The 21,571-nt window shown below is 38.4% G+C and overlaps 3 protein-coding genes across 5 annotated transcripts; all 3 read left to right on the top strand.

Annotated features, from left to right (window-relative positions):
* The first annotated feature begins 562 nt into the window (after positions 1-562).
* LOC131775606 (uncharacterized) lies at positions 563-3,629 on the top strand. Its single transcript, XM_059091713.2, has 4 exons — positions 563-616; positions 1,379-1,566; positions 2,671-2,735; positions 2,872-3,629. Exons 1-4 carry the CDS (start codon positions 563-565, stop codon positions 3,627-3,629), a joined length of 1,065 nt encoding a protein of 354 aa, XP_058947696.2.
* A 1,391-nt stretch (positions 3,630-5,020) lies between these two features.
* On the top strand, positions 5,021-11,479 carry LOC131775621 (serrate RNA effector molecule homolog). The gene is made up of 11 exons (XM_059091731.2): positions 5,021-5,120; positions 5,946-6,033; positions 6,531-6,572; positions 6,648-6,740; positions 6,866-6,934; positions 7,803-7,841; positions 8,197-8,244; positions 8,868-8,984; positions 9,533-9,655; positions 10,092-10,441; positions 10,763-11,479. The coding sequence occupies exons 2-11, from the start codon at positions 5,955-5,957 to the stop codon at positions 11,156-11,158; spliced, it is 1,356 nt and encodes a 451-aa protein (XP_058947714.2). The 5' UTR covers positions 5,021-5,120; positions 5,946-5,954; the 3' UTR covers positions 11,159-11,479.
* Positions 11,480-12,551: 1,072 nt separating this feature from the next.
* On the top strand, positions 12,552-20,507 carry LOC131775618 (pneumococcal serine-rich repeat protein). Of its 3 annotated transcripts, none has more exons than XM_059091727.2 (11): positions 12,552-12,647; positions 13,157-13,256; positions 15,203-15,256; positions 15,370-15,489; positions 15,816-16,706; positions 17,172-17,726; positions 18,097-18,216; positions 18,345-18,785; positions 19,063-19,371; positions 19,475-19,589; positions 20,065-20,507. In XM_059091727.2, the coding sequence occupies exons 2-10, from the start codon at positions 13,169-13,171 to the stop codon at positions 19,576-19,578; spliced, it is 2,682 nt and encodes an 893-aa protein (XP_058947710.1). In that variant the 5' UTR covers positions 12,552-12,647; positions 13,157-13,168; the 3' UTR covers positions 19,579-19,589; positions 20,065-20,507. The 3 variants fall into 3 exon arrangements, with proteins under 3 accessions (XP_058947710.1, XP_066028851.1, XP_058947709.1); XM_066172754.1 differs by having other exon boundaries at positions 17,559-17,726; XM_059091726.2 differs by having other exon boundaries at positions 12,582-12,647; positions 13,057-13,256.
* Positions 20,508-21,571: the final 1,064 nt, after the last annotated feature.

Raw genomic sequence — 21,571 nt, forward strand, 5'->3', positions numbered from 1 at the left:
TGACAAATGCAGCTGTTACTGAAATTTCTTTAAAACTGGAAGGATATTGTTAAAACTATCTTCGATTTTCATTTCTTCTTGTTCAAATTTTCATCACTTATCATATCGATGCTGGTTAAAATAATGCATGTATCATCCGGCCTGTAGTTCGTTTCAGGCCGGGTTAGAACATTTATGACCGTTAGGAGAAGTTTTGAGTTTTATTTCAGGAGTAAATGCTAAACGACAATAATTCATGAATATATGAATATTTAGGAATCATTTTGTGTATATCGATGTAATAAAATGGCACGTATTTTGTTAAATTTCGATTTTCCTGGTTGATTTTAGATTTGCCGGAATTTGTAAAAGTGTAAATACTGAAATTACGCGCTGTCAGACGGCAGGGGAGGGTGGAGGGTATGGTACAGAGTGAGTTGAGTTTTTCGATCGAATCCAGTCTCCCCTCCTCCATTTGATCTAGATTAGGATGGAGTTTCGGGAGCACTCGCATCTCTACTAATTGAATACTTTAATGCTAGGAAAGTGTAGGTGTGATTTCTCAGTGGTTGGTGCTTGAATCATGGAGAAAAAGATATCATCAATTGAGTGTCGAAAGAAATCCGGAATTGCTTGGGTTTTGCTTTACTCCATTTGTGATTGGTCCGGAAATCTCGCTCCTATCTCTCCACCAATCAGATTGAAAAGGAAAATCAATCATGACTCGATCACACGCTATTTCCCACACTTCAGATGGCTTTATTTTTTTTACTATGAGTTCTCATTGGCTCTTCGTAATATTTTCCCTTCTTCTGGTTGGCCGTTGGGATTCCCTTGGGTTTGGTTTTACGTTACGCTATCGAAATGTACTCTAGCATGAATAACTGATTGTTACTGAAGGATGAATCATTGAGTAATAAGCTTTGTGGTTGACAACGATTGTCCTTAGAGTTCGAGAAATTTCTAATGCACTTATTTCAATACGGAATGTAAATGGGTAAAATCAGTATTATTTCTTGTTAATTAACGATACACACTGTCTACAAACTGTGCAGAAATGTTGTAAGCTAAGATAAATCTTTTTAGATATATTACGGTCTCTGAAAGGGGATACTTTTTTTGACAAAGAAACGAAAATACAAATATTATCAGAAAATATTGCATTTAATTCTTAAAAAATTAGTTATGTGAAAAACAACACAAACTGTTAAGGTAATGATATCTAACCATTCGTCCATAAATTATAAATGAGTTTTGACAAAATCTGTGTAATGATTTTAAAACAAAGGCACGGACTCATAATTAGTTGAAAATCGATCAAAAACGGAATTTTCGTAAAATGTTCTGTTACTTTTTATTCGCTATATGATGTTCAGTGTCGACCACGTCGTTTTCCTAGACAGCGATTCGAAGCGATCAATTGAGAGGAATCTTCTTGGAAATTTTTACACCAGAAGATTCTAATATCGCTGCTTGTATAAAGAGTCTCATTAGAAGCTGTTGTAAATTCTCGTGCTGTATGTGCTGCCAAAACTGTTTCTTTTGTTGGAGGGGATTGTTCTTTCGAGATGAATTTCTCTTGGAAAAGTGAGTCGAGTTTTAATTACATACATTTAGTTTGATTTGTGTAGCATCCCTTGCTGATTACTTGCGAGATTATTAATCTAAATGCTTCAAAACTATGAGAGAGAAACTAATTTATAGCTTAAACCAAATACAATTTTATTCCAATTAGTACAGAAAAGTGTTATAAAACTTTCGAGCGAGAGTTATTTACGTTCATATCATTATAGCTTAGAGCATGTGGAAGAAAATGTTCTAAGTAAATAATTGAATGTTTTCCTCAATGAAAATAGGAACTCTCTAAATAATGCAACCGATAAACTGTCGAATAGTGAGGTTTCCACTGAGTTCGCTGTGTAGATCTGAAAAGCTAGTTGTAACTTTCCCCAAATGTTGAGTGAAATAGCACAACATACGACATGTTGAATAGATCGGCCTGACCAAAGTTTGTTTTGCATCAGGTAGACAATAAACTTTTTACTCCGCAAATTCAACTACTGAAATCTTTCATGGAATCTTTATTACAAAAACTTTGCAGCGTTCTCTTTTTTATTAGGTAACTAACTTCCGAGACTACCTTCCTAGGTGAATTCAATTTGTCTAAGTGGGTAGCTCAGCGAGGGATGCCTTCAGTGGACATATTTTACACTTCGTAGAGCCCCTTTCACAAATAGTGAAGCCTTGACTGTGCTCTGTTCTGTTTTAAGGCAGACAGGAAGCAGCTAGAGCACATAGAAGTGTACGGAGAAACACGAGACGAAGTCTTAAGTGCTCTAGCCGCTTCCTAAGTGCTTTACAACAGAACAGAGCACAGTCAAGGCTTCTCTATATGTTTTATAATAAAGAATCCGTTAAATTTCCCACGCATTACTTTCAATTTTCAAAAAAACTTTATTTCCAAAGAGGACAGTGGTGTTGTCAGCCTGCTCTATACTCTGATCGAGCTCGCTCTTTCAACAAATGACAGCCCGCGTTACATCCGAACGTTATCATAATGCAAAATGGAGGTGAATGGAACATGCTCGTATCAGAGGACCAAAACACACCAAGTAGCCCAAAACAAGTCCATTTGGTTTGTTTTACGAACAACCAATTTCAGAATTAAACACTTGCTTTCTTTCTTTACAGCTTTTATGAGGAAATCACGCCTCAAGAGTGGAACTCACTGGAAAAAGAAGCAAGTAAAATAAAAGGTACATTCTGTATCCGCCTTTGGATGCGCTATAAGTCTGTGAAACTTTAATTTGTCTTAATACCTGAGAGTATATACTTTTGCCTATATTGTCGATTTCATTCACTTTCAAGCTATACTCATTTTGTAATTGACAGGCGAAGTGACAGAGAAAATTGTTCTGGTAAAGACAAATGCATCACCATCAATCCCAGAAGAGGTTGCGACCTCAAGCGCACAGGAGACACCCAGCTCCTCGCAGTCATTGACAGATTGTGGAGCCTGTGACTTCAATGAAGATTTAGATACCACCGAAAATAAATCTACGAAAACCCCGTTAAACACCAAATATGTACGCTCTTACACTGAACCCTGGTTCGTGACAGAGATGTGGAAGAACCCGGGTAAAACTAGAACTAAAATGAAATCTTTTAAAGAAATATTCCGGAAGAAAAAATATTCACGCTTTTTAGATGAACAAATTGACGAAGATTCGTCGGCTGATGAACTTTCACAAGTTAAGTCAAAAGTCAAATTGCGAACCAAGATCCTAACACGACGAAGTCAACGCCGAAGCCGTGAAAGAGAGCCACCTGAAGTTTCATTATCGAGAAGCTTGTCACCTTCTTCCATGTTTAATGACTATCAAGGACATATTGAGACCAGTATCTCTTTTGCTGCGCATGTCAGGAGACAAGGTCCCGGATTTTCGGCCAGTTGTACTCAGACCCTGCGCACCAGTGATTTTATGTCGATCAGCGACTTATTTGAAAGCGAGGTACAGAGTAACGTGACGGTCAATCCGCTCTTCGAGGACGACGACAGTGAAGACGAAGAGTATGTCAAACGAGCAAGACCGAGGAGGTATCGATTGTATACCATCGACGAAGAATCGGAATCTTTCGACTCCAATTAATATCATGTAAAAAGATGTGTATGTATATAAAATTATATGATAAGCTGCAATACACGCATTTTGATTGGTCCTTACTCACTCTCTACTGGAGGCCAGAGGCATAGATGACGTCACCATTACAATCATTTTGTTTTTTTATCATATAAAACAAAGAGGTTCTACGTTACCGCGGGTCTGTACGGTAATAGATCACAGAAGCCGCCAAAATGTGGCTATGCCTTTTGTGCCATTTTTTCCTTCTCACCGTATCTTGACGTCATCCGTGATCTATCATTGAAAAGCTGCACGACAACTTAGGGTCTATTTGAAAAATATAATAATATATATTCTATAATATGCAACATATCAATTCTCAGAGAGCCTGCCTTCCTAAAAAGCGATGACAGTAAGCGCCACACTAATAAGCAACCATAAAAAATAATTTATATCTCGAACGCTCAAGTTGAACAAAATTTCATTAGTGGTTCCAGGTAACTTGTATTGCTTTGTCAAGAATGCGCAACGGAAGATTGAAGTAAACTTCTCTAAAAAGAGCCACCATTTTGCTGCAGTAAAGTTCTTTTGTATTTGGAATATCGTTATTCCCAATAGCAGGTTTGGTAAGGTGTAAATCAGTTGAAGGTGGGCGGTACAATCCGAGACTTAGGCGAAGCAAAGTGTTCGATATTAGACTCTGCCTTCCGGAAACGGACGAAAGTGTCTGAAATTGGACGGTATCGTCCAAAGACGGATGTAAAGTTCTGAAACCATTCCAATGTGTCCGAAGGCGGACAGATAGGTTCAAGGACGGACCCAATTGTCCCTAATCGGGCGCTGTTGTTCCAAAAAAGGAAACAGGTGTCCGAAACCTGATACAAGTGTCTTAAATCGGACGGGATCGTCCGAAACCGGACACAAGTCCAGAAACGAAGGGACCGTCGGAAAATACTCGTAAGTGTTAGATGTCAGTTGGAAACGTCCGAAATCTTACTATACCGTCTGAAATCGGATTGTAATGTCTAACATTAATGGTAACCCTTCGAGGGAGGGACTCGTAAGGGTGGTTGGGGGCGAACTTGCAATGGGGCGAAAACTCCAGTAACCTTTGAAATTTGGTGTGCAAAATTAGATTGAGATCGGAATAATCTCAAAATTGTGTCCTAAAAAAATTGTTTTGTTTCCTGCTCATTCAAACAGTTCGCTAAAACAAGAATTATTAAAAAAAAGAGTTCGTCAACTAGATTCCACCAAGGGACATGCGGTCACCGGCAAATTTTGATGTTATAATCAAAACAAAGTTTAGGTGCTGTCCATATCGAATTTAAAGTGTTGTTTATAGTTTCCAAATCGAGGTACCTGCTCTTTGCTAATCACGTGTGTCTAACGAAACCACGATCGAAGATCGTTATTCTGTTGTTTAGGATTTCAGGTCTATGACATAAATTGCACAATAAAAATTTCAACTTAGAATTAAGACTTATTTTAGAAGACCAAAAGAACAAGAATATAACGGTAAGTCGATAAATTTCTTCTTAGAATCTAAAATGGTTTACATAGACTTTGTGATTTAATTGTCTTTTTGACTAAGCAGTTTTTAGTTGATGTTTGTTTGGTTGTCAATTGTGCTGTTGTTAAAAGTAATACCACCTCTGATATAGCGATCTTTCACTCGCAAAATATTTTACTGAAGGAAATTTGAAATCGCCCGTAGACTACATTATAAAAAAAATTTTGTGAAATTTAGATAGATTTACCAGTTAGCTTGAAATACGAACAAGCTTTCGTAGGTGTCAAAACTTTATAAACAACTACTTTTTAGAAAATAACACTTTTTGAAGCGATAAAGCTTTTTCGTTTATTGCTTTGTGTAGCGAGGAGTTGATAAAATACTTTCACTTCCCTTTCTCTGTTTAAAAAAAAAATGAAAAAAAAATCTTCATATCCTATATCTGAATTACGTCAGCATTCTCTTTGCTAAGGGTGGTAAATATAGAATTTCCTCACGTATTTGGTTTCACTTGACAAAGGTAATTTAAATTCTTGTCAAGAATTGAAGTGGAGATTGATAACGATATTTTTTGAGACATAAGTAGTTTTCGCCTTTCTTGTTGTTCATTTTAAAGTGATCTGGAGCCGAATTTGCTTATCACGTGATAAAATTGTAGCGGAACCCTTAAATTTTGGGAACCTCGAAGAATCGCTGTAATTTCTACCTCAACGACCGTGGAGGTATATTACCATCATGGACCTAACGTTCCGTAACTGTCAAGAATGTTGAGGAAAACACGTCTTTATATTCATTGCATTTTCTCTCTTGTTTTTATTTTTTTTCATCAGAGAAAGATAATGGACAGACGACAGCTCCTATTGGTTGCTGTGCTGTCAGTCACATGCTGTGTTTACGCCCAGCAGGGACCACACACAGGTTCGTTAAAACTGAAACCTCAGAAAACCTTTAGTTGGTGTCGTTAACCTTGCATCTTAATCTCTGTAAACCAACCCATCAACCCACCCCATCCTTGTTGGCCTAATAATGGTCAATATCTAAGGGTGTAACTTACATTGGAGCGGAGGGTTAGGGCCTATCCGTAGTGTGTTAAAACAGTACAAATATTTATACACACATATTTCAAAATAACACTATCCTGTCCTTTGTGCAGGCTTCCCGTTCCAAAATTCCTGCTCACTTCATCGATAACGCTAAATGTGCATGTGCCGCAATAATTCAATAATTTATACTGAGAAACCGGCTTAACAACATTGTCACCAGAAGGAAATAAACTGTTTAAGTCTTCGTATAGTACTACTCATAATTATCCCCCCATGGACGCTGCCAGAAAGTGCCACTCTCCCTTACATTTAAATCTTTTGTCATCGCTTGAAAGAAGGATTCTCTTTTTATGCTTTCGATTTGAATTTCAGTTTTTGCCATGGTCCTTGGAAAAGGAGGCCAGAAAATGCCGGGTAAGCTTCTTTATTCTAACTCAAAGATTTGATAAAGAAGATTAAATATAAATATTTTTTTATTCACTGTTACAGAAATCAAAGTCAATGGCGTCAAAATGAATTTGCACAATCCCGTGAGTCAAGCACCAAAAGAACCCGGGGCCCTCGTGCAAGGTCCTCCCTCAGGTACGTTAATATCGGACCACACACTGCAATTTACAATTTACTCCCTTTCTATTTATCGATAGAATTTTGCAACTATACATGGTTTATTATAGTGGTGACAAACACTCATGATTGTGTTGCCATAGATACAACAACTTTCATTGTTGGAAGCAAGGCATCTAATAACAGCAACGGCAAGCTGCCTGTGATGGCAGGTATGATCACGTGAAAAAGTTCTAATCGTACCAATAACAATTGTACTTTGTGCTTAGCGAGTGTATCTCCCTAGCTTCGAGCCTTGATAGAGATCAGCTCGGGAGAACACAGCGGTCAAACGTCTGCGAGTGTCTATTCGTTGTAATAACAATGTAATGACATTCGTTGCAATAACAATGCAATGACAATTACATTGTCAGAACCAAGTTGTATCTCACGAGTTACAAACAACCCCACAACTCATTGTGTTTTAAAAGCGAACATCTTTTTTAATAAAGCTCAAAATATAAGGTTTGATCAGCAGAATACCCGTACTCGAATATGCTTTGTGTTCGAAAAGTCTTGAGTTGTCCTTTTCCCTTTTATTGCCTTTCACATATTACTCCGAACCTTACAATTTTATTTGCTTATTCTTCAAGACAGCAGTTACTTCCCTCGTTTTTAGAATTTTGCGCAGGAAGTTCGCGCGTTGGGCAAGCCAAAATTGATTCCCTCGCGCATGCCCGACGCTTGACAGCTGTGTTGTTCGGAAGACACCACTCTTTATGCTTTATGTCTTTTTCCAATATCAAGAGACTCATAGATAAGAACAATCATTCATCGTTTAGCTCTGCCGTCAATTCAAAAGATGTTGCATGTTTGGTCACCCGTGGAAAGTATCACAAGTGATGCATTTTGTCAAAGCCTTTTCTAAAGTAACACACACATCCGATGCAATATATTTCTATATTTGTCTTAAATCTTAAGACTTTCGTTCTTAATTAATTTAAAATTACAAAAATATACAATTAGATAAAAATAAAAGGCTACAAAATCAAAGCTGTTGACCGACTCAGAACTTAATAACTTATTTATTGTTCCTCACAGAAGCTTTAGTAATGCCTGCAACAAAGAAGCCAAAGACAGGTTAGTGATATTGTCTACAATATTGAGAAAATTAATGCTAGAAGGAAAAAGTGAATGCATGGATGAATGAATAAAATAATGCGATGAAAAAAGGTGAACCTTTGAAGAAACGTCGTGGTAACGCAAACACAAAATCATTAAAAAAATCTAAAGATGAATGAACTATTATTGCCTTTGTCAACATTGCATACAACAAAATTATAAAAATGAGGGGGGGGGGGAAATTGATGTGCTTATCAGCTGTTATTAATACACAGTCATTTTATATGAGTTTATTTCCGTGGATGTGAGAAACGCTCTCCTCTCACTTTCGTTTGTTGATAGATCCTCATATCTTGTTTTATTGTTTGTTTAGCTGAAGATAAAGCTATGGATGATCTCAAATTAACAAAAGAAGAGAAAGGTAGGAATTTTACTGTTTGTCTTTATCGGCAGAGATTTGCTTTATTTTACTCGAAGAGTACAGCAAATGCTTTGACTGTCGAATTCGTCCCATGAAATCAAAGTTATTGTACATGGTTTTCAGTTTCTGGTTTTGATAACACTTTCACCTTAAATATTCAATACACTTCACTGGATTCCTCTCATACTCTTTGTTTCAAGTCTCAAAAATAATCTGAACTGTAAAGAAAGAATTTTTATCTTTGAAAGGTCTTGCATTTAAGGAGTTCTTGACTGATCATGAGATTTTATAGAGACTAGAGTGCATTTTCTAATGGGCGTCTTAAAACATAGACCAAAGTGATCACAAGGACCAATTACAAGTAAGGGACACATCAGAAGGAGCCAATGAGAACTCAAAGTTAAAACAAGTGAACTAACCGATGTGCGGAAAAACGCGGTTAACCAAGAGACGATTGGGTTTTGTTTTGCATCTGATTGGTTGATAAAGTGGCGCCAGATTTCTGGACTAATCATAGAGAGAAGAAAAGCAAATCTAAAGCAATCTAGGATTACTTTCGACGCAAATGAATTTTTTTTATAGAAGAAAATTCATTTGTCAACTCTAAATGATTTTTTTTGTAGAGAAATTGTTCCCATGTGAAGACTACAAGCCTTACTGCAAGAATTACGCCCAGACCGGACAATGTAGAGATGTTTATACGCAGAGGTATTGCAGAAAAAGCTGTGATTTATGTAAAGGTGAGAAGAAGAAGGCTAAGAAATTAATTATACAAGCAGAAAAATATAGCATTGAAAAATTCGGCAACGCATGAGAAAAGGAGAGACGTTCTCATGTCACTGTCTCTTAAAAACGGCGGTTCCTCAGCAGGCTACTCGCCTCAGGCCAGGGAAGCTCCGTAGCCACCTCTTTCCCAGGAGCTCTCTTATTCTCATCCCTCCGAAAGAAGGATCTGAATAAGAGATTGGGAATAAGGTTTGATTGCCTAGCAACAGTTTAAGTGCTTTGATGGTGTTACTGCTCAGTAATCGTGTGATACTTCGGTGCGTCGGTGTTTCAACACATTTGCTGTAATAGCTGCTTTATTTATGAAAGTCGCGAACGACGAATTTTATTCTCGATAGCTGTCCATTTGTTTTTGACTAAAACTTCAATGAGTTTTTGAGCAAGAAGATAGACGCTCAGATTTTCAAATCTCGTAATTTAAAGAGCCTTAAGAACACTGTATTGTATCCTTTTATTGGTTGAAAGTTTAACTTAAAATTTCTGATTTGTATGGTCTGTTTAGTTCCTTATGGAGTGTTCATTGGCTGCCAAGACTTAGATGTTTGTAAGAAGTTTGCCGCATCTGCTTGCATGGTGCATTGGGTCAGGGAGACGTGTAAATCCAAATGTGGAACATGTGGTTATGGTGAGCAGAATATAAAATTAAACCGAGCGAGAGAATATGAACGAAGATTACGATTTGTAGGTTATATTTCTTTTGTCAGAGTTGACTGACAGAACGTTGGTGCAAGCTTATTTCCCCCTTTTTAGTAGTGAAACACACCAGAGAGGAAACCTCACACGCCCGTACTTAAAACGAGTTGATATAATTCTTATTTACAAGAATTTACTAGTTCAACCGAAAATAATATCGTGTTACATCACGTCAATTCATTCTTGCACAATGTAAAGTCGTCAAGGACCAATGTCTTAATAAAAATCCTGTAAGGATGATAGAGAGTTTAACCCTTTTATAATACTTGTAAAGGAGAATAATAATTTTGGCTCACAACTGAATAGTGAAGGCTAAAAAAAATAATTAGTTCTATGATATGAAAGTAAACTTTTCCTTTTCTCTTTAGAACGACAAGGCAACGCCCACATCACCATTGGCAAAAAGAGACATTTCAGTGACACCATAAAGAAGCAAGATAAGACCACACAGAAGGTAGAGAAGATTGAGACGAAACAGATAGGCAGTGTGAAACAACTGCAAAAAGTCCTTAAGAAAATGACCAAGAAAGTTAAAGATGCTGTGAAGCAAGTGGCAGCGAAAGTCGAGACACTCGAGAAGAAGAACGACAAACCTGTTATTGCCAAGCCAGTGATCAAACCGACACAGACCCGAAGTGATAATGACGCCAGCGAGAAAAACAGTGACGATGATGACATCAATGATGATAATGACAATGCTGATGATGAAGATGCTACTGTAAGCAAATACATTATTAGTACAACTGGTTTAGCTTATTACTATTTTTTATTTTTATGTGCCAGAAAGTGTTTTTCGGAAAGAAATGTGGCTATACAAAGACGGTTATGTCCCCTTTTACTTTAACGCTTTAATATTATCAATATTATCACAAATATTTTCACTCATGAATCAAGCATTAAATTCACGGGTATAAAGGAAATAGATCGTGACCTCAAAAAGCCATCATCAAAGTCAGATAAACGTTGCTGTGACCCAATCAAGATCCTCCGATAATGGTATTAATAGCAGTTTTCTTTGGTATTTTACGATTTTGTCAAGGACCAAGATGTGAGCGGGGAAGGAAGCTCTGATGACGAAAACGAAGATGATAATGATCATGACGACAATGCATCAGGCGTGGCCAACGCTGAGGACAAACCTGAAGAACCAATCAGACTTGACACAGATCCACGTGGTGAGCCCGTGGTCGCCAAGATGGTCCATCAGCCAATCAAATTCAACGACGCTCCTCTGAAAGCGATGCATGTTAAAATTGTCAAGAGCAAGAAACAAGCCAAGAAGGTGGAGGATGCAAAACCGAAAGTTGAGGTCAAGAAGACGGCGAAAAAAGTCAGCAGTGATAAAGTAGTGAAGAAGGCCAAAAAAATTGATAAAGTAGTGAAGCAAGACAAGCCAAAGATTAAAACCACGAAACCGAAGAAGCTAAAAAATTAAAATCAATATTCGTAACAATTTACGATTGAAAAATGAGGACTTTTGCTTCATTTCGCTTATGTGGACGTTATTTCATCAGAATGTATAATGTAGAAATACTAAATGATTATTAAACTTCAGAGTAGTTTTTTTCCCCAGGACTTTACTTGTCAGCTCACGTGCAGGTGAAGTAGGTCAGTAGCTTTTAACAGTGTTTACTCACAAGGAAGATCAACGCTTTCAGATTGGTATTATGTCGACTTCCCTCGCGTGATCAGTTTATTGTATTTTAAATAAATACATTTACTTTTGAAATTATGTACTACCTTAAAAGTCTTTAATTTGCGCAATAAATATTTTTCTGTAATGAAATATGACTATCTGACTCTTCCCTGCGACTCGAATCCTCACCCTGAGTTAAATGTCGCCACCTGCATTTCTTATCTTTTTTCTTTTCCTTTTTATTAAACTGAGATCTGAAGTTCTTAACTAACTCGAAGACTAGTGGGAGTCCCTTAGATTCTGAATTTCAGTCCGCCACTTATTAATACCGAAATATGACTTATTTTAATAATTTTTCAAAAGAAATGAATCCACTGAGGTTAAAGGGGGTAAGTTTCTGAAAAACTGTATTTCTGCATTCAGACGGAATCGAGGAATTTGGATTGTGTGTGGTTTATGTACTAAAGGATAGAGCTACGCGTTTGGTGGGAGCATGGTAAAAATAAAACACAAGAAAAAAAAAACACAAAAACACAAGAATAAGCGTTTGTTGATACTGTGGGGATTGAGATGAGCCTCGCTCCTATCACGAGGCTTCGTAGCTCAGATCCAGGTCTCAGTCTTTATCTAAAGGGACACTGGTTTGAACTCGTCAAAATCTGAATGCTTTCTAGGGCTTCATTTTCTTTATATGGCTCTAACTGCTGCTCAACTGCAAGATTCGACACATACCTTTGGAGCCGCTTGTTGACAGGACTACCTTCCGTCTCTAACCATATTCGTAAAGTGTATTTTGAAGCAGTTCTATTAAAGGTGTTTTGGGTACAGCCAGAACGGGTATTGAAGTTCACCGTTCCCATCATTAACCGTACCTTATGAAGTTGGGCTGTTCCAAATTCGAATTTATCAGTTTGGTTTCCGGTTAAAAGAAATTAAGTTAATTGTCAAAAGAGACCCCCAGCATTACACACGCGCTGTTTTGTTTGGTACGATCATTTTGAACATTTATCTTCCAACATCGCAATCTGCAAAATTCAGATTAACTATGTTCCTCTGAACAAAACGGGTGCGACCATTAACTCGTACTCAGCTCCTGGAGGATCAATGTTCCTCTCGGACAGACAAGCACGTGACTCGCTGAGAATTATGGGATCATATTTTTTCTCAATTGAAAGAGCTGCCAAATTATTGTTTTAAATGTTATCATATTTTTGAAATTCAAAACAACCTTTCGGAGGAACCGTTCGTGTTTTCCTTTATGTCTCCTTCATAACCATAAAATTATCAGGTAAGAGCTATGTTCATGAAAAGCTTGTTTATCGAGTAAATTGTTTGATTGTCTAAATATACGAACTGAGCTCCAGGAACATTGACAGAAAAATCAATTAATTGGACACAACTTTTCTCTGTTGAACAAGTTATTACTATTTAATCGATCCATTTCTCTCACGCTTATGAAGTTGACTTATTTCTGACTGCATATCTTGAGGCTGAGAAATGAAAAATTCTTACCATTATCGCCGTCATTAGACGCAATTTATACCAATTTACGCTGTTATTTGCTCAGCAGATTACTATTACTGTTAGATAATGAGTTGTGCTCCTCTAGTGTATATAGCAAATACCTTTTACATTATCTCTGTTCGTTCCATAGAACCATGTTCAAGCTGATGTAAAAATCAATTTTTTTTAAACAGCATTTCAGAATAATCACGACAAATTGCATGCATATAGGAGTTCATCTTATTAACAGACTCGATCTTAACAACCGGTCTATAACCTGCTCTCCTTTGTCAGATAAAGAAAACGATGAAGTTGACGGCGACAAGATATGGCGTAAAGGCACTGTTCATATTATTCTTTTGTGCTGTACAGCATGGACTCTTGGAGGCTAAAGGTAAATACGAGATTTATCCACTGAAACAGCCTGGTTTGATATACTCATAATTCAATTAATCGATCTATTGACTTATTGTTTTCATTCTGGCTGTGATCTTTACCAGCTTTGAATAATGGCATATGAAAGATAATTCAAATGACAAATAAACAGGGATAAATGCTGGTTGAAAGCTTCAATGCCAACAAGATTGAAACGCAAAGCTTCAGTGAACCGCAAGGTTTCACAAATGATTTCGCCACTAAGTACTATGATTTTATTGTTCTCCTGACGAAATAGTGGTGTTCCGATCACTGTGAATTATTTATGATGAACAGTTTGGCCATTTTCAGCTGGAACAACACCAGCTGAAGTTTACATACAAGTAATGCGGCGACACCTGTCTCAAGTGAGATTTTAACAAAACATAAAACCGTAGGTTTAAATGTAGGAATTCATCTTAGGTCGAGGAATACCCTATTACTTTTAGGGTTTTTTAAGATGCGCTAAAACTGGATGGCTGAACAATAATTGAAATTGAAAAACTTTGAAGATTAAATTAACGTAGCTTTACAGGTCAATCTGTCAGTGACAAACACTGCATAACCAGCTCAGCCTGGAAGATTTGGAAAACGCAGAAGCAAAGTTGCCTTACAGTTGACTCAAACAGGCGAATATGGATGTTTGGAAATCGCTGAAATAATTCTGTCTTTATCAAAATGAAAGCAATCAGTGCAGTTCATCTTAATTTCGCTAACATCAGTACTGTAGTCCGCAGTCAGATTATTCACTTTCCAGGTTTTTCGCTTTGCAATATTTAATTGTTCTGTTCGGTACATGGCTTTTAAGAGGAAAATGGAATTTCCGTGGCAATTTCCCAGTAAAAGGTAAACTTTCATCGCAACCACCGACTCTGATGATAAAGATTGATGGTTCCCAAAATATCGATTAATTCCTAGGAGAACAAAGAGGGCGAAAAAATACCTTGATAAAGAGGGCACTTTATAGGTTTATTTTTCTGTGACGGAAAATTCACAAAAACAAGCAATATAATAATTCATAATCTTCAAAGCTAGGTCAATATTCTAGGAAGGATTGTCGGCCTTCCTTATTACTTTTTTATGGTTGGTTTTACAAAAACCAACACGGGCACTTGTAAGTTTATTATGAGAAAATCAGCGTTTGAAGAGAACACCCGCATTGCCAATGAGATCACAAGCTGTTAGGGAATTTCATCTCCAAAAAAAAAACATTCAATGCTAGGACTCTTATCATGGCTGATTGTTTTTAGTACTGAGACACAAGAGGAATTGTTTGTTTACTTATACACAACTGTGCCGTGGTTTATTAGCATGACTTTGTCCTCAAAGCACCGATGTTTATCGGTGATTGGGTAATCTATGACGGGGAGACAATCAAGGATTTTGATTCAGTTTAACATGGAGAGAATTAGCTAAAAGAGGCGTACAAGGAAATTCCTTAAAATTTTATCCTCTTTTCTATCAAGGAGTTTCAATGTCCGTGCCTCTCTTACAGCAAAAAAATATAACGGGACTACACAGACATAAAATGCCGCATATACCTCGCATCTTAAACAGCCTATGCAACAGCTTTTCGCCAACAAGGAAACGCAACATTTATGGAAGAAAGAGACTGCGAAAAGATTATGAACATCTTCATATTCGACAAAGAAAGATATTAGGTTTTTGGACATCATGATTTCAGGAAATCTGTGCGCTATATAAGATTTTACATCTCTTGGACCTTAAAAGCTATAAGTGGAGCCTTTGCATTGCAGGTTACACAACTTCTCGGAAAAGTAGCGGGGCACTTGCTGATAAAATACCTCCGGCCACGGAAGCTAGTGGAGCGTCAGGCCCTCTCTTTAATGCGCTACATTATTCACTCTCTCTTGCTTATTTCAGTGTATTTATTGAGTCGTTCCTTTTACGTTTTTCCTTGAACAGCCATCAAGAAATCAAAACATGCCGTTCACAAAAGTGGAAGCAAGAAATACAATGGTAAATCGTACACATAAGATTATTTACCTTGCCGATCAGTTACCTTCAGATCTGGTTCCAATTTCACCATTAAATGCAGATAATAAATGAAATCTCTATTTAATTTCTTTCAGCCCCAAAGGGTGAATTTTGTGTCAACCATTCCTACTGCTCCAAATACAGCGATCTTGATTGCGCTTCAGAATGGGTTCAGCTGAACTGCCCCAGAATGTGCAGACTCTGTGAATATGAAGGTATAGCACTCTGTTTTATCACAGCAGAAGGGTCACCTAGTTGTCTTTGTCCATCGATTAGTGCTAGTATCGCACAAAATGATTCTACTTAGGCTAGAAAACTCTGATGGGCCTATTTGCCGTTCAGTCGTCTAGTTAACGTTAAATTTTCCCCCAAAATGACGGTAGCAGTTGCGTTCCACACCAATGGATTTATTCCTGGTAAATTTCAATGCATTACAGGCAACCTTGTTGTTTTTTTCTAGAATTAATACGGATGTGCCAAAGCTGGTTGTTTAAAACTTGATTGTATAATGAAAATATTTATTATTCCGACGCCATTATAGGACCTGAATTAATGAAGCTTCCTGCCGTCTTGTATTACAAGAAAGGAGACAAAAAGCATGGAATAAGTGGATCGAAACACAAGAATAAACACTCTGCCAAACACATAGACAAACGAGATGATGGCGATAGACGCGATGTCGTTTTCCTTAGACATCCAAATGACTATTCACCAACCAAACAGCCCGACGTTGTCCCGACAACCAGCTACAAGCTTTTTGACTACCAGAGCAACTACAGGAAATGGTTATTTCTTTACCCGGACGAGCATCCTGTTCATATGCAGTACGTTGACGAGGGAAAAGCTGCCGACCCTTATCAGCAAAACACGGCTCAGCAGACAGCTCCTGGCGCCCAGGATGCCGCTCCTGCTGGACAGGCTGCTGCTCCAGCTTCCGCTGTTGCTACCCCTGCCGTTGGTGCTGCGCCTGTGGCTGCTCCTGCTGCCGGCATCTCCCCTGCAGCTGCCTCTACCATCGCTTCTGCAGCTGCGCCCGCAGCTGTTCCTGCTGCTGGTACATCTGCAGCTGCTCCGACCGCAGGTGCAACACCAGGTGTTGCTCCTGTAGCGGCTCAAACACCTGCTCCTGCAGTTGCCTCTGCTGTGCCTAATGCTGGTGCACCTGCAGCACCTAACCCAGCAGTTCCCCAAGTAGGACAGGCTGCTGCGGCTGTTCAGCAGCCTGCTGCACCAATTGCAGCTCAGCAACCTGTCGCCGCGCAACAGCCAGTTGCAAATGAAACCATCCAAGTAATCAATCAAACAGTTTCACTTGCGTCTAACACAACAGGCTTTGTACCATCTGTGGCAAACGTGAGCCAACCAAACCAGACCATCATGGCTGGAGCATTTACTGCGGGAAATACGACCTCGAACGAGACCATTGCTACAGGTAACGCTCACTTAGTACAAGAGAATATTAATTGATATTCTCTTGCTTAGTTTTAGGGTAAATCAAGTTCAGCACAGCTGTTGCATTTCCTAATGACATGGATAAGTTTGATATTCTATTGATTTAGTCATTATAATACAATTTTTTTTCAAATGTACACACCTAAATGCTGTTTTTTCCTACTACATAGGAAGCTCACATATTACATATTTAATTATCTCTTTCATGATACATTTTTATGTTTCTCAACCACAAATGAATTTTTTTACCATTTTTGTCTGCTCTGTTGGTTAGACTGTTTCTTTTTTTGGTCCCGAGTAGTATTTCTTCTTTTAGACCACAATACGAGTTTTACTGCCTTGGGGAACAATCTCTGATATCAGTAGTTTATGGTTGTGTTGTTCTCATTATCGTTTTGCTCAATGTTGTAATGCTAACTGGAGACGCTAATTTTTCTTGCACAAGGTAATATCACCTCATTAAATCAGTCTCAACCATGGATAGAGCCACTTTCACAGAATTCAACACTGTCACAAAACACGTCATTGTCAGAGAATTCTTCATTATCAAAAAATTTGACGCAATCATCAGCACTCGCACAAAATCAAACTAGTCCACAATTACAAAATACATCATCACCAAACGCATTGGCCATATCAGCGCTTCTGAAAGACAAAGCATCCACAGAGGAAACACTTGAATCGCCGAATGCTTCACCACTGTCACCATTCCACTTATCAGAAGAAGAGGTAACTTCACAACACAAACTTCATCTTGTCAACTCGGATAAGTCGAGTAAAATGCAAGGAAATTTTAGCCCTAATGCTGCAAGTGTTACTTTGTCTGGTCCAGGTACTTTAGATCTGACGTCTACTGGACAGTCCTTTACTCAGGATGTCACTGTAGACCCACAACAGGCGGATTCAGAGAATGCCGCTGATTACCCATGGACGTGTTGCAAGAAACAGCCGAGACCAGAAGGTTGCAAGAAGTGCCCTGATATGCCAAAGGCTCCACCATGTAAGTGGTCCCATGTTCATCTTCTTGCGTATATTCGAATGATTAAGGCCTCCGTACGCTGGAAAATGGAAATATATAATTTGAGTTGTAAAATACTCCTCTGTTCTCTAAGTGTTGAGGAAAACACAGCAATAATCAGTAGATGAAACCTGCAATTTCTGCAAAAAGTGAGGCTTCGCATTAAGAAAATTTTCTGTACTCACAGGAAATACCCTAATCTGCATTGTGGGTAAAAGTGTGACTCTTTCTCATTTGTTATGCCCCTATTATCAAATTTGAAAATCGAACCACTGGTTTTTCTCCATGAGAAAAGAACTCAGCCTCCCATTTCAGATTGCATGTATTAGATATTTTATTTATCTTATTTCAGTGACCCACATTTTCGGCGTTTATTGCAATGACTTGTACAAAGACTGTGCCTATGGATACTCAAACTGCAACGACACCTGGTGGCAGATCAATTGTCCCAAGAGATGCAACCTTTGCAAAAGTAAGCAAGTCGTCAAGATGTTTGGTTGATCACGAGCTCAACATGTTTTCCTTTAACAAATCAACGTTTCACATTTACTCACAGTCTTACATTTTGCTAATTTCGAACACGGGTTTCCTTTCCTGCAGCCGAGGATGCGCAGAGCCGCACTGAAGCCACTCAGACCAAAGAGATTTATCCGTCTGAGGTGAACGATCTTAAGGAGAACGCCACCCTGGAGTCGGATCTGGTTGCACCAGCCCCCGGAGTCAAGCCCCTTGTGGCCAAATACACTCTCAGAGTGAAGCCTAAGCTACTTAACGGCGTGCCACAGACACAAGAGATCCGCATCATGCCTCCAAACAAGGCTGGGGTCGAAGGATACGTAAAACCACTTATGGTGCTGAAGCAAAATATAACTAAGCCTATGATTGAGAATATTGAGATCGACATCCCACCAAAGGGTGCCAAATTTAGTTCCAAGCCAAGCGTGGAGGTCATTGAAGGAGATCATACAGAGATGTTACAAGTGAGCAAGGGACAGGCCATAGTAGAGGATCCCGTGCAGAAGTCTCAGACGGAGCCTGAAGGTAGGATGGAGGGTGTAGATCTGCTGTAATGATCTTTTACAATGGAAAGGGAGGAGTTCTTGTAGGTAGAGAGGTCTGAAGCATGTATTTTTTAAAGGCTTCTATCTCTCTTATAGATCAGCCATAGATCGCAATTTTACCCCTACGTTTGTTTTGAGTTGATTGCTGATGTGAAGAAAAGAATCAATTTAGTTGCAACAAATGTTGTTTTTACTGATTTAATTTTGATGTAAGTTCCTGAGTTGCATCGTTTTTTGTTGAAATATGAAATTTAAAGGGTCAAAGCCCGAAAAAGAGGCAACTGATGTAACTGCAAGCAACCAGACTGAATCCTCCCCAGTAACACAAGAAGCTTCAAACAACGCCACCCAAGATCAAACAAACTCAGAGAGTCAGTCTCCATTAGACAACCAAGCTGCAACATCGGCTGACCAGGCAGACCAAGTCCAAGCCACCACAACAGCCCAAGCCACCGCTGCAGCTCCTGAAGCTGCTACTGCTAGCACATCAACCCAAACCGATGCCACCAGCGCTGCAACTACTCAGCCCGATACATCAGCTGCTCAAGCTGCTGCCTATACCAGTAGTAAGTTACTTCGTCTGTATCAATATTATTGTTGAATTGTTACGAATTGTTACGAATTGTTACGAATTGTGCATAATTTTGCTTAATTATGTGTTGTTCACAGCCCAAACTTGTACTGATGATGGTAGATGTGCACCATACACCGCTGATCGTTGTGCAGATCCGTGGCTGAGAGAAAACTGCAAGAGCTTGTGCAAACTATGTTAAATACTTAAAAGGTATGCATTTTGGTTTACTTTTGAATGAAAGTGAGGAGAGATAAAGGTATTCTCCTAAGCACGAAGATCTTTAATTACCGTTAACATACCAACCAACCAAATAACGTCAAGTTCAAAGGAGCTGCTAAGTTGTTATCATAACAACAAAATAGGCTTATGAGGTGCCGTAATCCTGTTTTTATGGCAAAGGAAGGAGAGGGTGGGTAGATGTGGCTCTTTAGCTTCAAAACGAGAACGAGAAAAAAGCGGCAACAATACTTGGCTGGAGACGATAGGTCCGTCACCTCTATACCGGAGCAATTAAGGTGTAAGGAAAAAAAAGCCCGTGCGGTTAAAATGGAAAATTTTTGTCAGTGGAGACGAATGTCAAACTATAACATATTCATGTCAAAGGGGAGAGTCCCACAGCCAAGTGAACACGAAAAGAAACTGGATATTCTTGAAAACCTGATTTTGTATATTTTTTCTCTCTCAGGTTTTGGACGTGACTGCAGCTGTAGATAAAAAAAAACTCTTAGGGCTTCAAGTCAGCTGATGGCGTTACTTCACTTTATGGCTTTGCCTTGTGGTTTTCATTACTGATTTAGCAGTAGATTAGAATGGACCTTAATTTGGAATTAGTATAACTAACTTTGATCTCTTTTGTGCACGAGGCTATTTGTAATGTGCAGCTTGCTGTTCTCAGTTCAGTTAAGGAAAATCGAGTCATCAGTATTGTTTTAAAATCGTCTAGGTGCGGTGTTATATTCAATTATTAGATTACTTAATTAAATCACAGGTTTTTTTCCAGAGACGTGAATCAGTGGTGAGAGGTCATCGTGAATCAAACATATAGCTATTCTATGAATACAGATGCCATCTTTTGGATTACTAAATTCTATTTTGCTTGTGAAGTGCATGTTTATTCTTTAAATAAAAATCGTCATAAATGAACGTACATGTGTTTCGAGCTCAGCTCGGCAGTAAATGATCGTTGAACAAATCGGAAGGGAAGAATTTCTGAATCTACGAACGAGCAAATGCACGATCGTGGACCAAACAAGGAAAGAATTTGTATAGGTAAGTGTAAATGGACATTTATAAAATTTTTCTAAGACAAAAATTTGCACGAACCCTTAGGCACGTGCAGTTTGTAGTCTGTGAAAAATTTACAAATGCTTATTACTCCAAATTGCAAGAGAAATCACGATTTTACTTGTTAACAATGTACATGAGAAAACAACAGAGAAAGTCAAAGCAGACGAAATTTTGAACGGGTGCGCGCGCTATTTGTAATTTGTATTCGTGTTATAATTTTGCACTTGCGTTATATGAGAATGCATTCGTTTTCAGCCAATCAGAAGCGCGTAATTTTTCTTGTGTACATTATTTATTGAATTAACAAACGAACGTAAATTTGAATGAACGTGCTAGTAGATGACAAAAAGGATAATTGAATGAATGAAGAAATGCGTTAATGAACAAATTAAAAGGAACAATCTCCACGCCCCTTAGCGTTGCTCCAGGGAATTTGCTGATAGTATCCTTTTATTCAAACCCAATGCTCTTATGTTCAGAAAATTATAAATTTTATTTTCTTCTGTTGCCCCAAATCTAGTGCTAGTGGCCAAACCAAAGTTGAACAGCTTGCATTAGAAATTTCGTTTCCTGTTTTCATCATAACGCGACTTGCAAGCGATCCGTATGCAAACGTATACGGTTAAAAGCTAGCATTAAAACTCGTCGATCGCATTATAAGTATTTATTTAGTCATACCTACTTGACTAAACACAACGTTGGAATGTGATCGTCCACTCAGAGGAGAGCAGTTCTGAAAAAACCGTTGTCAGTTATTGTCAGTTTCAGTGGCTGAAGCGTTATGGCAACCTAAGTGGAAGTCATCATCAGCGTCACTTGACTTTGTCAATGACTTCCACTAAAATTCATCGAAACGTCAGTTACTGTTACTAACAACTGCTTTAACCCTGACAATCTCCTGTACA

The sequence above is a fragment of the Pocillopora verrucosa genome, chromosome 9 (genome assembly GCF_036669915.1).
Source record: "Pocillopora verrucosa isolate sample1 chromosome 9, ASM3666991v2, whole genome shotgun sequence".
Classification (NCBI taxonomy): domain Eukaryota; kingdom Metazoa; phylum Cnidaria; class Anthozoa; order Scleractinia; family Pocilloporidae; genus Pocillopora; species Pocillopora verrucosa.